Here is a 16,314-nt window from a genome sequence, read left to right on the forward strand (position 1 = left end):
GCCACTGCCCGCCGCGCCTGCGCACCGCGCCGCCGCCGCCGCCCTCCCGCGCGCGCGCGCGCGCCTCTTAACCAGAAAGGCTTCGGAGAGCTCGGCGCCTGCGCATAGTCCACTTCCCACACCGCCCCTTCCCCTCCACTACGAGCCGCTTCCCCTCTCCCGTGTGAGCGCGCCCGTTCTCTACGTGTGGGCGGGGCCATATCATGAATGATTCATAAGGCGGGGTCTCGCCATCGAGCCTTAACCTGCCCAGGCCTGGAATGTGTATTCCTATTCAGCGACACAAATTCAGCAAATATTTGTTAAACGCCGACTGTATGCCAGATGATGTTTTACGCATTGGCACTAAACAAGTTAGAAATCCCTGCCCTCGTGGAACTACCTTCTAGTAAAGGAAGATTTGTTATCTTAGGAAGTCTATTCCAAGGTGATAAATGTTTTGGAGAAAAATTAAGCATGAGATGGAATGTCAAACAGTAGTCAGGGTAGGCTTTGCAGAAAAGGAGGACATTTGAACACAGACCTGAAGGGTTCACAAGATGGACGCAAGAGTTAGATAGGTTGGAATAAATACTGGCTAACCGGGAAGATGAAGGAGTTTTGGGACTTGTCTATCTTCATTCATCCAACAAACATTTAGTACATGTGGTGTGCCAGGCATTGCTCTTGGGCGCTGGCGATTGAGGACTGACTATGATGAGCAAGATTAGTTCTCAGGTGGCTCACATGGGGGGGCAATAATAAGTTAGCAAATAAATACAAATAAATGACATTGCCACATTGATAGGCCTCTCACATTTAAATATCCAAAGCTAAGCTTCTGATCTTCCCAAACCTGATCACCTCACAGTCATCCCCATTTCAGTTAATGGTGCCTTCATCCTTCCAGCTGTGTGGGCAACAAGATTTCCAGTCAATCCTTGCCTCCTCTTTGTCTTCACACCCCACATCCAATTCAGGAAATTCTGTCAGTTCCATCTGACTGTCAGGCAACCAACTCTTGGTTTCCGCTCAGGTCACTCAGGTCGTGATCTCAGAGTCATGGGATCAAATCCCACACAGGACTCCACATTCAGCACAGAGTCTGCTTAAGACACTCTTCCTGTCCCTCTCCCCCTCCCCACCATGCTCACTTTCTCTCTCTAATAAATAAATAAATCTTTTTTTTAAGGGTTTTTAAAAAATATTTTATTTGACAGAGAGACAGCCAGTGAGAGAGGGAACACAAGCAGGGGGAGTGGGAGAGGAAGAGGCAGGCTCCCAGCAGAGGAGCCTGATGCGAGGCTCGATCCCAGGACTCTGGGATCACGCCCTGAGCTGAAGGCAGACGCTTAACGACTGAGCCACCCAGGCACCCCTAAATAAATAAATCTTAAATCCACATACTGGATCCCCAGGGCTTCAACAGCCTCCTCCCCTGCAGATCTGCAGAAATATCACCTCTTCAGCGAGACCTTCCCTGACCACCTTAGTGAAAATTGCATCCTACGCCTTCTCTCCTTTATTTTTTCCAGAGTACTGATCAGCATTTAGCATGCTACATGATTGGCTTGTTTACCGTGTTTATCTGTCTTCTTCCCAAGAATGTCAGCCAATGAGAGTGGGGATCTTTGGTCACTCACAGCTGTTTCCCTTGTCTCTGAACCGGTGTCTAGCTCTAGATAGCAGCTTAATATATCTTAGGTGAACGAACGAATGGACTTAAATCATGATGAGGAGTTTGAATTTTATTGGAAATGCAATGGGAAGTTCAGGGAGGACCCTAAGCAGGGAGAGGACTGGGATCCAGTGCAGCTGTTTACAGGATCCAGCAGCCACGGGAGGGGAACAGACTGTAGGTGGAGCGAGGGCAGGGAGACCAGTCAGGGGGCTGCCACAGTGGTCCAGGTGAGCGCGGTCAGGACCAGGGTCCTGGAGGAGGAGATAGCCACAGAGGACGGGTGGTGGAAGGATTTGGAAGAGGGGAGCTGACAGGACTTACTGTCGTGAATTGGAAGGGGGGATGGGGGTGGCCATGAGAATGAAGGAAGAACCTGGGCTCAAGATGGCTCCCATGGTTTGGACATGAGCAACCGGGGAGTGTGAACTTGATTGGAGTTGGGAAAGGGAAGAAGGTAAGGAATGGAATTAGACTAGAGCAGGAACTGGCCCACAGTATGAATGGACGGGACTGTGTCACAGTCAACTACCAGGGATGGGGATGAGAAGACACAGCTCCTTCAGGTATGGGAGCTAGTGGACTTCTCTCCACCTCTTTCAAAGGCACTGGAAGGGATCCCACAGCACACAAAGGAAGGGGACGAGGCCTGGGCACAGCCCATTTTCCCAGGGGATGCCGGGACCTCGCCAAAGATCCAGGAGTGTTGGCTGTGACCTAGAGAACAAACCCAGGACTTTTGTGCTGGGCCTAGTTGGCAGGGAGAGCCACTGGGGCTATGGGCCATCGGCCCCACCCTGCCTGCTCCCAATGGACACTGAAAAACCTCCGAAGAGGAAGGGCTCAGCGATGAAGTGGATGGCCCCACTGAGGTTTAAAGGCTCCTTTTATTTATAAATGTTGTGACATTTTATTTTTTTTAAGTAAGCCTTATGCCCAATGTGGGGCTTGAACTCATGACCCCAAGACCAAGAGTCGCTTGCTCTACCGATTGAGCCAGCCAGGCGCCCCTGCTGTATTCCGTTGCTAATTCTAGTTAGTGAGATGAACCAAAGAGGGCTGTGCCCTCCTAGGGTGGGAATGTGAACCAGGGTGTCAAGAGGGGACGATGGAAGCAACTGCAATACCAGCCCTAAGCCCAAGCAAGCAAGCCCGGCAGCAAATGCATCATCTCTTACTATAGGCCAGACTGTTCCCAACTCTTCAAATGCATGCGTTCACGGTAACTACTTAGGTGGGTACTCTCCCCAGCTGGGAAACTGAGGCGCAGGGAGGTCAACCACTGTGCCTAAAAGTCACTAGGCTGGGGTTTGGACTCAGGCAGTCTCTCTCTATAGCCGGATTTCAGCTGCTCAAAGGATCCTCCTAGAGCAAAGGCAGTAGGCTAAGCAGGAAAAGATGTGGTTTCCCAGAGAGCTAAAGATCATTTCCTCTTCCCTGCAGAGCAGCCATGGTCGGTTATGCCGGTTGTACCTACACGAAGGCACCTGCCAAGCAGGGTGAGTGGGAGACGCACTCATGCAGAGGGGGTGCCTTTTGCTGACTTACACGATCAAATAGCATCGCAGTATTCTCTCCTTCTAGGCCCCGCTCCCACCCCTTAAAGCTGGCTTCCAAGTTGTGAGCCACAGAGGCACCTTTTGTCCCCAGGACTTGGGCACACCCTGCTTCCTGGCTCTTGCTCAGGTCTGGCACCCACGGCAAAGGGTGTCCCGCCCTGCCCCAGCTCCCAGTCACTGTCCTCCAAAGAATGATGGGTGTGAATGCAAGCAGATGAGGGAGGACTGGGAAGGGGGGACAGCCCAGGCACTGCCACAGCCCTCTCTGTAGGCAAAGTTCACACACGACGACTTAGGAGAATGAAACACTCCCTCGGTGACAGCTGTGGAGCTACACTAAGGGCTGGACATCTATGATGGCATCTCTTTCCCTCCACTTTCCTCCACAGGCAGTCACTGTTGTCTCCACCCCTTCTTCCTGCAGACAGCAGGTTCAGAGGGGGAGACACTTGCCCAAAGCCACTCTGTCAGACTCTGGAATCCCGTGTAAGACAGGGAGAACTACAGCTACAGATCAAGTAACATTAGCTAGAACTCTTGGCTGGTGTGGGCTGAGACTTGGGGATGGGGGTGGGGGTAAGGAACAGCCTAGCTAAAATCCCCAATTTTCTTGTAAAGTCTCACCAAGCAGAATGGTGAGGACTAGTTCGCAACCTTGGGGACAAGCAATCTTGAGTCTGAAATTAACAATGACCCCTGTTCTAAGAGCCAAGAACAGGCTAGGCCCTGACGAGAGACTTTTACTGTTAAGAGCTCATGGAATCCCCCACAACCGACAAGGGTGAGTCATTCTCCCCCTTTCACAGATGAGGAAACTGAGGAACACAGGCAGAGTCGCCAAGCCAAGGACACACAGCAATGGGATGAGCAGGAGTCAGGACAGGAGGCAACTGAATCCTCCATCATTCACTCCTCCAGCCTCTGTGGGGCCACTGGTGTGGCCAAAGGGCAAAGGTGGTGCCTCCCCTCACCAGGAACCCACTGCTGTTCACTTAGGTGTTCGAGAAGGCAGAAGAGCAGGGGCCACACCCAGCTGCAGGGCTGGACTCCTACACCGAATTCATTCACATCCGCCTCCTTGCTGACTCATGGCTGCCGGCTCCCTACTGGTGACCCGACAGGTCAGGGAGGTGGGGGTGGAAGGTCGGTTGCTGGGGGGGTGGGGAAGGGGAGGAAGTAGGAGGGAGGCCCCAGGCAGAAGGGAGGTGGCTCCCCGCCCAGAGTGGGCAGAGGCCTGCTCCTGGGCTCCCTCTGGTGGGCGAGCAGCAGACGCAGGAAGCCAATGAGCGGGAGACAACAGAAATAAGAAGTCAACAAATCTTTATTCCACGCCTGCCGAGTTACTGGGAGGAGGCCATGATGCTGGACACACCTGTTGGGAAGAGAAGAGGGGAGCGGTCAACATGGCAAGAATGGGAGACCAACCTCCAGCCACCAGCCAGGGCACCCAAAATTCTTTAGGGGTGGCAGATCAGAAACCTCTTCTAGGCCCTCATCACCTTCACAAAGACAGTTGTTGTTGTTGTTGTTTTTTAAGTAATCTCTGTGCCCAACATGGGGCTTGAACTCAAGACCCCAAGAATAAGAGTCGCACGCTCTACCGACCGAGCCAGCCAGGCGCCTCACGAAGGCAGTACGGGGCAGTAGTTAAGAATCTCAACTCTGGAGCAAGGAGAACTGTGTCCCAATCACAGCTCCGCCTCGTACCAGGTGGGTGACCTCAGGCACGTTAATTAACACCAGCTTCCCCACCTGCAGGAAGCATCGACCCTACATGGTCCTAGGACCACATGACATGCTCAGTACAAGGCCCCGCACCAAGAGTTCTTGGCTCTTCTCACCGCCATCACAGCTACATTTTCTACGTGCCACCTGCAAGACACTCCAAGCCCCAGACCTGCACCTCCTCACCGGAGAACCGTTTGCTGCAGTGACTTCTCACCGAGAACCCCAACTCAGGAGGCACTCTCATTTAAAGTGAGGTCCCACTGAGTCCTGATCCTCCGTGCAGCACCAGATGAGCTGGTTTGTAGCCAGAAGCCACGCTGTACCAATTCCTATCTTTAAAACCCCAGAATCAGACACAAGAGACAGGGGAGGAGACCCAGGATACAAGGGAGCCGCCGATCCCCAGCCCCGGGTTCTCGCTCACTCTACGACACACGCACGGTACGCAGGTGAGAGTGCTGACTGCACAGCTGTTCCGCTCCCTTCCCAGCTGTGGGACCGCTGTGCGTACGACAGTGCTGAGGAGGGCCGACGCAGCTCTCTGCTCTGTGTTCCACACGGACAGTCTCACTGCCCTCACGTCTCCACAACATACGTATTAGGATATTGTACCGTAATTTACAGTAACAGCCCCTACTGTAAGGGGTTCATGTGAAGACCAAACGACTTCGTAAATCCAAGGAACTAGACAGTATTTGTCATAATGACTGTTGCTGGGATCCTCACCTTTTGTTTTTTTTTTTAAAGATTTTATTTATTTGACAGAGATAGAGACAGCCAGCGAGAGAGGGAACACAAGCAAGGGAGTGGGAGAGGAAGAAGCAGGCTCATAGCAGAGGAGCCTGATGTGGGGCTCGATACCATAACACCGGGATCACGCCTTGAGCCGAAGGCAGACGCTTAACCACTGTGCCACCCAGGCGCCCCAGGGATCCTCACCTTTTGGATGAGAAAACTGAGGCACGGAGAGGTAAAATCACTGGCCCCAAGTGGCACAGCTAAGAAACCGAGAACTGAGATCCCCGCCCTGCTATCCGCTCCAGAACCCGCGCTTTCTGGTGTTCCGCTGTGTTTCTGCAGATGCCAGGGCCGAGGCGCCATCCCCAACGACAGCCAGCCAACAGGCCAGAGCCCCCAGGACCAGTGAGGAGGTGGAGACACCCTGAGAGGCCTGTCCAACCCCAGGGCGTCCCAGGGAAGGACACCCACCATCCCCCCGCCATTAGCCCCTCAGTAGGAAGTCCTGCGAGAGAAGTCAGTGGACTCTGGCAGAGACAAAGTTCCTGGCCTTGAAGCAGACCACAGCTACCCAAGTCCTTTGGAGCCCCAGCCCCGGTCTGTTGAAGGGCAGCTCCTTAGACCCACAGCCCGCGGCCTTGGACCACCACTCACTGTCAAAGTCGATCTTCTCCACGATGTTCTTGGGCTTGATGCTCTCTTCCTGGCTACAGATGAAGATCTGGCCCGACTCATCGGCGCTCCAGCCATACTTGCTCATCCACACCTTTAGCTGGCTGTCTGCAGGTGACACAGGCCATGCAGGGGCTCCGTCACCCCGCTCCCCCAGGACCGCAGCCAAGGCCAGGGCGCCCTCCCTGCCTGACTGCCTCAGGGGCCACCAGTATCTCCTGCAGCCCCACTTGCGTTTCTACGGTTCGCTCTCCAAATGGCAGCCAAAGGGAGCCTGTCAACTTTCCCATCCTTACATCACAGGGCCTGTCTCCCCTTCTTTTCATCTCTACCCCTCTTTTCTCCCCCAGCGCAAATCTCAAGTTTCCAACAACAGTGTGTGCTTCCTTCTCTGCTTTTCCACATAACTTGGAAATGGTTTTAAAATTTTGTCCTCACCATCACAAACCATAAGCCCAGAGCCTAAGCTGCGAATTTCTTTGCAGGCCCTTTTTGCTCTTAAAAAAACCCGCCAGTGAGGACCTACGGCCAGAAACTGTCCTGCTACTTGAACTAAGTCTTTTGTGGGACTATTAGCAATCTGATAAATTCATCTGCTTCTCTTTCGATTTTAAGTCTCAGGATTGTTTGATCCCTTCTGACTTAATCTCACTTTTAAACATATAAAACATCTACCTGATGTAAAGCACTTAGTACGGGCTGACACAAAGCGTCCAATGAAAGTTTGCTTCTGCTAAAAATCTGAACACGCACACACACACACTCACACGCACTACCGGATCAAAAGGCAAAACTACCTAAATAAGGTACTCAGCCAAATCTCACCCCCAACCCACCGCTCTCCCTCCCTGTGCTCACCCCCCACCAAGCAAGGAGTGACCATTTTCTTTTCTTTTTCTTGCTGTGTTTCTTTTTGCAAAAACGAGCAAATACACAAACATGTTTTCCTTCCTTCTTTCCTCTTTCTTTCTGGAAGGATCTTTTAGTTTTATTTCTTTATCTTTAAGCAGGCTCCATACCCAGCACGGAGCCCAACGTGGGGCCTGAACTCATGACCCTGAGATCAAGAGCCAGATACTTAATGGACTGAGCTACCCAGGAGCCCCTGGAAAGATCTTTTAAAAACACAAATCTGATCATGTCCCTCCCTGCTCAGAAGCCTCCTCTGGCTCCAGCTCACTCAGGACAAAGGACTAAGTCCTCAGGAGGCACCAAGGTATCTAAAGATGTCCCTCCCACCACTTCTCTGCCCTCGGCTCTGCCCCTCTCTCACTGTGCTCCCACCAGGTACCCCGGCTGCTCTATGAACAAGACAGGCACACCTCTGCCTCAGCATCCTCTGGTTTCCTCGGCCTTCAGGCTGCCCGCCTGTTTCCACTGAGGCACTAGTCACCTGAGCCCGGTGAGCTGTCTTGCATGAGTTCACACTAGACTTGTACATCTCATTTTGTTACCCGTTTTGCTACCTCCGAGAGAACAAACCTGAGCCATTCTGTTTCATTCACTGCTGTATCCCCAGGGCCTAGAACAGTCTGGTACTGAAAAGGCATTCAAATGACTTATGCAGAATAAAATAAACGAATGCCATAGGATCTTCCCCACGGAAGGGTATGTTATACCAGCTCCTTACTCTCTCCATGACAAGCTGGGCTGGACCTTCAATGGCGACTTGCTGAGGCAGGGATGGTCCATCTGAGTTGCTGGCCAAGGCCCGAGGCCCCTAACCATTCCCAACCTCCTCCACCGCCACCACGGACCCAGAGAGGACTTACCTGTCAGATCCCCGAGCATCTCGGCCAACAGCCAGCGATCAATATGCTGGTAAGTGATGCCCACAACGTGGCAGATAACTGCAGAGATAAGGAACGAAGATGGTAAAGGGCCACCCCTGGGACCTTGCTGCCACTCCCTACCCCTTCCCCCTGGGAAGCTCAGACACCAAGAGGGACCTACATTTTCGGACAGAGTCTTCAAAGCCAGTTATACCTTCCAGGAGGTCCATGTTTTCATCCAGAGCTTGCTGTGAGGATAATGATAATGTTCACAGTAATGTAAGTAACCTCAAGAATATTACTATTAATGAAATTAGCAACAGAAGCTACCACTTGGGCACATGCCCACATGCCAACTTTCTTCTCTGTGAGACCCTGGAAATAAATCATTATTTTCTGCCCATTTTTGGAGATGAAAAAACCAAGGCTCAGAGCAGCTAAGTGACTTGGCCCAAGTCACAGAGCTGGGGGTTGAATCAGGCAGACATAAACCACAGACCCAAAGAGGGAACAGAGACAGATTAGCTAACTGCACTTGCCCACCTCCTCCTGCTGTCTTACTCAGTAAAAAGGCCAAGTGTCCTACCACGGCCCACAAGGCCCCAAAGGCTCTGCCTGTCATGTCCTCCCCCTCGGCTCTTTGCTCCAGCAACAGGGGCCTCCTCGCTGCTCCTCAGGCACACCCACACCCGCCCACCTTAAGGTCTTTGTGCTGGCTGGTGCTGGGTCTCGAACTCTCCTTCGCCATGGCTAGCCTACGCCCTTCAGGCTTCTGTTCAAAAGTCACCCTCCCAGCAAGGGCTCCCTCCAACGTTAGTGCAGGAAACGAGGAACCCACAAGGACAATGGAGAGGATCAGTGAGACGGGAGAATATACGAAGAGTAACCGTCCCGGGAGCTAAACGATAAAAGGATTTCAGGGAGCAGTGTGTGGTCCCCCATCAGAGGTGGCAGACAGGGCAGACAATATGGGTTTCATAGTGCGTGCATGCATGCACATGCATACATGTGGGAGAGTGGGCGCTAGGAAGCTGGTCACAAAAGCCTGAATGGAATGAACGCAGTGGCTTCAAGTGAGCAGGGAGAGGAAGAGAGACTGAGCACAGGCAACCAGGGCCACGAGCGGGGTAACCAACAGTCCCATTCTGCCTGACACGGAGGGGTTTCCTGGGATGCAAGACTTTCTGCTCCACGCAGAACAGAGAAAGTGGGCAAGAGGCAGATGTGGTAGGGAACGTGGAAGTTCAGGGAGAGTTCTCTTCTTTAGGCGAGAATGAACTACAGGGTGGACATGGTCTCTGGTGACAAACAACCGGGGAAGGCCAGGCTTGCTGTTACAAGAGAGGAGGGAGAAGCACTGAGGGGGTGAGAAGGGAACAGTCCACCAGCCGAGGGGTGGCCTGAGCTGGGAGGAGGGATATTTCACCCACGGAAACAGAACAGTGTTCAGTCAGCTGCCAGCAAACGTCAAGGCTGAGGGCAGTAATGCGCGGGAGCCCTGCTCTGGCTGCTTCGATTTTCCCACAAGGCGGAGGAGCACAACTTGCAATGAGAAGGGAGGGAGGAGAGGGGATGAGAGGGCGTGAAAAGCTCGGAGTGGGCAGTGAGGCCCTGGGCTGGGAGGGGATGAGCACCACGGGTCTGACGGGCCTTCCGCCAGCCTCTCACACGGTCTCCGATGCAGACTTCCGCTGATGGAGGAAGCACAGTGGAGGACCGGGTTGCTGGTCAGGCCCAAGAATGCCAGGCTGCAGACCTCTCAGGGGTGAGCTGAGAAGCCAGGAGGAAGTGGTCAGGGGGTAGAAATGTCTGACATTCATGGGCAGAGAAGGGAGCAATTACTGCTGAAGGCAGGTACTGGGCATCAGAAACACCTGAATAATTTCTTCAGATCCCAAAGCCTGGACCACACTGAGACCGATCAGATCAGACTCTGACGGCCTGAGTCAAGGATCAATATGCATGTGTGTATGTACATATATTTTATATTATATTTATATTATACAGACATACAAATACAAACATATACACAAGTATACACGTGTATGTGTGTATATATACACACACACACATATAGTTTTTTTAAACTCCTCGGGGGTCGAAGGCACTGAGAGCTGATCTAGGGCCTGACTGGGAGAGAGGGGCCGAGGTCACGTGGAGGACAAGAGACGGAGGAACCCCAAGGTCGGGGTGGTGGCAAGATCACTGACCTGGCTTTGTGAGCACCTAAGAATGACAGGAGTAGTGGTGAGTGGCAGTGAACAGGAGCTGTGATTCATGAGAGGAGGAGTGGTTATCAGGGGAGCTGACACCAACAAAGTGGGGAGGGAAGTGCCAACACCTGAGCCTCAGGACTGAGGGGTTTCAGGGGGAGAGGGACGGGTCTGGGAACGATGGTGAGAAGGACCCTTGGCAGAAGTGGAGGGTGGGGTTCCAGTTCGAGCAAGAAAGGGAGGGAGCGTCCAGAGGATGGAAGACTTTGGCAGAAGGACGGACGTGGGTGTGTGCACACGTGCCCAGCATGGGGGCACAAGGGACAACGTGGGCATTCTGGCTCAGTATGAGGATGACGAGTCACCCTCGCCAAGCCCCGAGCATGGATCGTTCGCAGTTAGGCAAGCAGACAGCAAGTGCGCGTGGTTGTTCCTTCCAGCAGCCCAGCCCAGCGCGGCCCAGGCGCCCACCCTGGCCCCGGAGCCAAGTTACCCAGAAGGCCTGGAAGTGGCAGGTCTCCAGCAGGTCTCCGAGGTATAAAATCTGTCGGATTGGCCGCTCTTCTTGCTGAGAGGAAAAAGCGTTAAGGGAAAACAGCCTTGAGCCCCAGGCCACCTCTCCCCGTCCACCTTCTGTTCACCGCAGCACGGCTGGTAAAGGTGACAGGTGATCCACTGATGGACATATGAAACCAAACACTGGCCCGTCCACACACTGGGATCGAGTCAACTCTTAGGGAACCGATGTGGAGACGTGACGGCACGTGGGACGCAAAGAGGCAAGATGCAAACCAACATGCCTAAGAGGCCACCAGCAGGGTGGGGGGCTGGCATGTGTGTGGGGGGACACACGTGTACATGAATACACACGTACTCGCACGTCTCCAGCGTATCTCTGGAAAGGTACCCAAGAACGGCAAACTACCGTTGCCTCCTGGCAGGGGAGTGCTGTGGCTGTGGGACAGGGGAGGAAGCCTGGTCTTTTTCCACTGTATGCTTTTTGTACTTTTTTTTTTTTTTTTTTAAAGATTTATTTATTTATTTGACAGAGAGACAGCCAGCAAGAGGGAACACAGCAGGGAGAGTGGGAGGGGAAGAAGCAGGCTCCCAGCGGAGTTGCCCGATGTGGGACTCAATCCTGGAACGCTGGGATCACACCGAACCAAAGGCAGACGCTTAACGACTGCGCTACCCAGGCACCCCTGCTTTTTGTACTTTTAACAGCACACTGTATGTTTTTTTTTGTTTTTTTTTTTCTGAAAAGCCACCAGGGGCGCCTGGGTGCCTCAGTCGTTGAGTGTCTGCCTTTGGCTCAGGTCATGATCCTGGAGTCCTAGGATTGAGCCCCACATTGGGCTCCCTGCTCAGCAGGAAGCCTGCTTCTCCCTCTCACACTCCCCCTGCTTGTGTTCCCTTTCTTGCTGTGTCTCTCTGTCGAATAAATAAATAAAATCTTAAAAAAAAAAAAAAAGCCACCAGAACAGACCCCTGGGGAAGGTGGACAATCTCTCAGAAGGCAGGCACTCCCATGGACACACTTGGCAGAGCGGGTTCAACGCACAAGCCCCCGTTTCTCAGCTCAGCTGCTGACAGGCAGGTTAAGCGTGACAGCCTCAGGACTGTAGTGCCAGAAGCACAGGGCCCGGCACAGATGGGGGACTCCGCCAAGCTTGTCAAGTGATTCAAGGGCACAGAGAGGCTCCCCTGGCCAAGTGGTGGACCTGTCACAAAAAAGCAGGCCACAGCACAGCAATGGGGGTGGGGGAAGGCAGTTTATTTTCAGTCAACACTTATTCACCGACGGCCAGCGCCGTGCCAGATTCCAAAGACAAACAGAATGAGGTCCAGCTGATGCTCCAGCTCTTCATGGCTCCTGCCTCTTGCCTGGTGGCCTTCACGCAGCTACAACCCTCATGGGAATCCTCCTAAAGCCTAAATCTACCCATTTCACTCTGTGGTTTTGAAGCCTTCTAGGGCTTCCCAGCGCCCTTCTGAATCTGACCAGATTGCATTTTGAAATCTGTGGTGAGGCTGCGCCAAACTTCCTCTCCTGCCTCTGAAAGAGCACCGACCTCTTTTTCCTCTGGGCCTCCTTACGTACTGTTCCCTCCGCCGGGATCACCCTTCCTTAACACTTCATTTAGTTCATCTTTCAGACATTTCCACCTCTAAGAAGCCCTCCAGGCAGGGTCAGGTGCCTCCTCTGGCCTCTCTAAACCCCAAGCTCAAACGACTGCAGGCTGTCACTGACAGAGGACTTCTCTCCCCCGCTTCACAGTGAGCACTGGGAGGGCAGAGGCCAGGCCTGTCCCAGCCACCCAAATGTCCCACCCAGCAGCACACCAAGCCCAGAGCAGGCGCTCAGAGTTTGTGGCTGAACTCACAGACCACTGCCGCAGGAATTCATCTACCTTGCCCCCAGCCCCTCCCCCGCACACCGTGCGCGGACACTGGAAGGATACGTGCGCCTGATCGATCATGCACTTGCACAGTGTGAAGTCCGTGTGCGGCAGGTTGGTGAGGGCCTTCAGCAGGATCTGGGCGGTGACCGTGGTCTGAAAGAAGGCTGGGTTGAACTGGTACCTGAGAAAGGGAACACGAGGCAGAGCCATAGTGGCCTCTTCAGGTTCCTAGGCCTCACCAGATGCCCAGTGCTGTGGCCCAGTGCTCAGCAGCTGGACATGCCTGGGCTCCAATCCCAATCACAGCCCTCTGGCTCTGTGACCTTAACCTCCCTGACCTACTTTCCTGTTCTGTAGATGGGGACGGTTCATCCTGCCAACCACACCGTAAGCCAGACGCTGTTAAGTGCTTCACAAATAATGAATACGTTAAGCATAGTCTGGAGTCATGGTTGAGGCCCCGCAGGCAGACTGGGTTCAAACTTCCCTCAGAAGTGACCTTGGACTACCTCTTTGAAATTCTCTGTGCATCAGTCCCCTCCCTCTAAAGACAGGACAACAACAACCCTATCTACTTCAGAAAGACAACACACCATCTGCGTTAACGCACATAAAGCTTACAGCACGGCAGCTACCGCATGACAAGCGCTAAGCGGCAATCACACCGGTAACAATCTAAACAACCCCACAAATACAAGTGTTCTCTCCGTTTTACAGACATCAAAACTGAGACGATATATAAAAACGACAACCAACAGCGCGTCACTACAGCACTGTGGGGACAGAACGCAAAGGCCCATCAACAGGAGGACGGGTAATTAAGGCAGTCATTAAGACAGCCGCACAGGGAAGGACAACACAAGAATGACAACAAACTGCAGCCGCAGGAAAAAGGGATCAATCTCACAAAGCCGCTGCTAAGTGGAAGGTGCCAGATGCAGAAAAGCTCATGAAGTAGGACTACATCTGTGTCAAGTTCAACACAGGCAAACCTGAGCCAAGCTCATCAGGATGCATGTGTGTGTGGTAAACTCACATAAAGCCAGACCATGAGAGCCTAAAGTGGTTACCAGGGCGGGGGTGAGGTGGCTGGCATGAAGCATACGAGGCAAAGGGCCTGGGGCCCCGACAACACTTAATTTTGCCATAAGCACGGTGATTACGTGGGTTTTCACTAGTATTTATTTAGCTACGTCTTTGTGTTTTGTAACAACCCATACAAGTGACCCGTAATTAATTTTTAAAAACTGTCTCTCCTCCTACCCCGACTCAAATGGCTTCCTCGCCTGCACACCAAGAGAAGCCACATCCTGAAGACTACCCCCAACTCCAGCCTCATCCAATGTTGACAGTGGCCCCCTGCTAGCTGCTGGGCCGGAGGTGGGGACGGAGGCAGACACTCACAGCTTCAGGACAGCCAGGTTGGCTTCTAGATCATAGGCATTCTCCTTGGCCTGTGTCTCCACATACCGCTCCAAGGTGGCCAGATTCTCAGGATTGTACCTACAGAAGAATCAAGACGGGTGAGCAGAGAGGAAACAGGAGCTGAGGCCAGTCACTTTATGGGGCGGGGGGGGGGGGGGGGGAGAAGGGTGCTGTAACCTGCTCTTCCTTCCCTTCCTTCCTTTCCTCTAACTCTGGCACTGGCCATTTACTCTACTAAAGTCTTGAATCAACTCTATAACCTTAGTAACATTTAGCCACATTACAGACCTAAGCCTAAGCTCTGAACCCCATCAGAGCCCTGGGTCTTTTCTAGGATGTCCTCCCCCCCCACCCTCTCAGCCAATCAGTCACTGCAACCTGTACACCTAGCCTCCAGGACATCTTTGCCACTCACCGCGCCCCTCTACCCCCACCTGGTTTAGCCCCATCCTCTCCTGTTTAGCTTCCCCCATCCCAGCCCTGACTACTTCGGGCAATCACTGCCTGTTGTCCGGTTTGTCTGGACTCTGAACTGGGAACACCATGGAAGCATGGCCTGAGACTGTCTTGGTCACCTCTGGTGCCCAGCACTGCCCAGCGCTAACAGATTTCAATGCCGTGTGTTGAATGAACGGCATGAGAGGAAAAGGAAAAAGAGATGAAGAGGCACTGACACACTGAGAGGCTTAGGAGCACAGTCACAGGAAACTGAGGGGCTGTGAAAGGGAAAGCTGAGCAGCAGACAGGAGACCTTAAAGCAATTAAAAAGGGAGAGCACTGCGAGGTCGACAGGTCTGTCTCCTGCCCGTAGACCCCTGCAGTGCCGTTCCCCTTAAACACCTCCTCCAGGACGAGCGGGAAAGCTTACCCCCGGGCAAGTCCAGGATCCTGACCACCCCTAGCGGTCTCTAGAAAATCCCCTCCACCCCGCCGCTTGGCCGGAAACGCTCCCTCCGATCGGGCTCAGACCTGTCGATACCCTTGAGCAACTTGCCCACGTTCGCTCTCATCTGCTCAAACATCGCCATGACGAATGTCGCCTCCCACGCCCGGGCCGGAGCAGAAGACCCAGCCGGTGCGCCGTCCTCCAGGACCGGAAGAGGAAGAGGTGGTGGAAACGGAAACTACGTTGTTGTCTTCTCCGCAGCGCCCGCGGCGGCCACCACGTGACTTTCTTCCCGGCGGGCGCAGTTGGCGCGTGCGCATACGCTCTCCCCGAGCTGAACTAACGGCGTGAGAAAAGGCTTGATCTAGTTCAGTACGCAGGCGCCGTCTCGGGCAAGGAGGCGGGGCGAAGCTTTTCCCGGGCCCCACGCACCGCGCTCTAGCCCCCCGGGACGCGCGCGCGCGAGGGGACGGTTGTCTACCGGCGTGCTCGCGTTGTGTTGTGCGCGGTCATGAACTCACAAAACTGTAGGAGTGCGACCAGTATCCATCCCTTCCTTTGGGCCCTGGCCAGATTCCCTAGGGAGGTGCTCTTTGAGGTCCCCTTTGCCCCAGGCCTCGGCCTCTGAAGCAGGATCCTGAGCTCTGGGGTCCTGAACCTCGTCCCCACGCTCCTCCCCAGCTCCAGGAGTAGGGACCCGTAGAGCTGTGGCGCTCTGCCTGGCAGGGGCAGGCTGGGCTGAAGGGCTCCTGGACCCTGCCGGATGGCGTTCAGGCCCCTTTAGGCTCCAGTCTCGCGCGAGAAGGCGAGTGCCCCGTGTGCGCCGTCCTGAGTTATATGTGTACAGATTCTGCACACTTGAGGCGTGAATGCACAAGCCTGTATCGTATGCGTGGAGGTATGCGCTCTGGGTGCATCCACGTGTGTGCACACGGGTAGCCGGGCGTGTGTACGTCTGCTGGTCTGCGCGTAGTGGGTACATAGGTGGGTACTGCTAAGTGCATATATGTATCCCGGGGACCAGGCATGTTCAGTGCACGACCACTCCTGTGCAGGCCTACCATCTTCATCTCCGGATGGTGGCCAAACCCTCAAGTGCTCAGCAGAGTTTCAACTGTGGTTTTTAGCCACCGCCCAGAATGCGGGAGGGGGTGCCAGGGCACCCCCCCCCCAGATCACAAGATAGTTTGCATCTGGTTTACATTCAGCCCTGGGCCCTGGAGGTGGGGGGGCTCCCCTGGGTCCCAAGGCAAGCTGCCCCT

General features: G+C 53.8%; 1 protein-coding gene across 1 annotated transcript; it reads right to left on the reverse strand.

Moving 5' to 3' along the window:
* Positions 1–4,519: 4,519 nt before the first annotated feature.
* Positions 4,520–15,291, reverse strand: EIF3K (eukaryotic translation initiation factor 3 subunit K). The gene is made up of 8 exons (XM_002925842.4): positions 15,136–15,291; positions 14,146–14,244; positions 12,802–12,922; positions 10,833–10,907; positions 8,308–8,374; positions 8,127–8,204; positions 6,337–6,462; positions 4,520–4,588 (listed from the first exon to the last, which is right to left on the reverse strand). The coding sequence occupies exons 1-8, from the start codon at positions 15,192–15,194 to the stop codon at positions 4,557–4,559; spliced, it is 657 nt and encodes a 218-aa protein (XP_002925888.2). The 5' UTR covers positions 15,195–15,291; the 3' UTR covers positions 4,520–4,556.
* Positions 15,292–16,314: the final 1,023 nt, after the last annotated feature.

Source organism: Ailuropoda melanoleuca, chromosome 12 (genome assembly GCF_002007445.2).
Source record: "Ailuropoda melanoleuca isolate Jingjing chromosome 12, ASM200744v2, whole genome shotgun sequence".
NCBI lineage: Eukaryota > Metazoa > Chordata > Mammalia > Carnivora > Ursidae > Ailuropoda > Ailuropoda melanoleuca.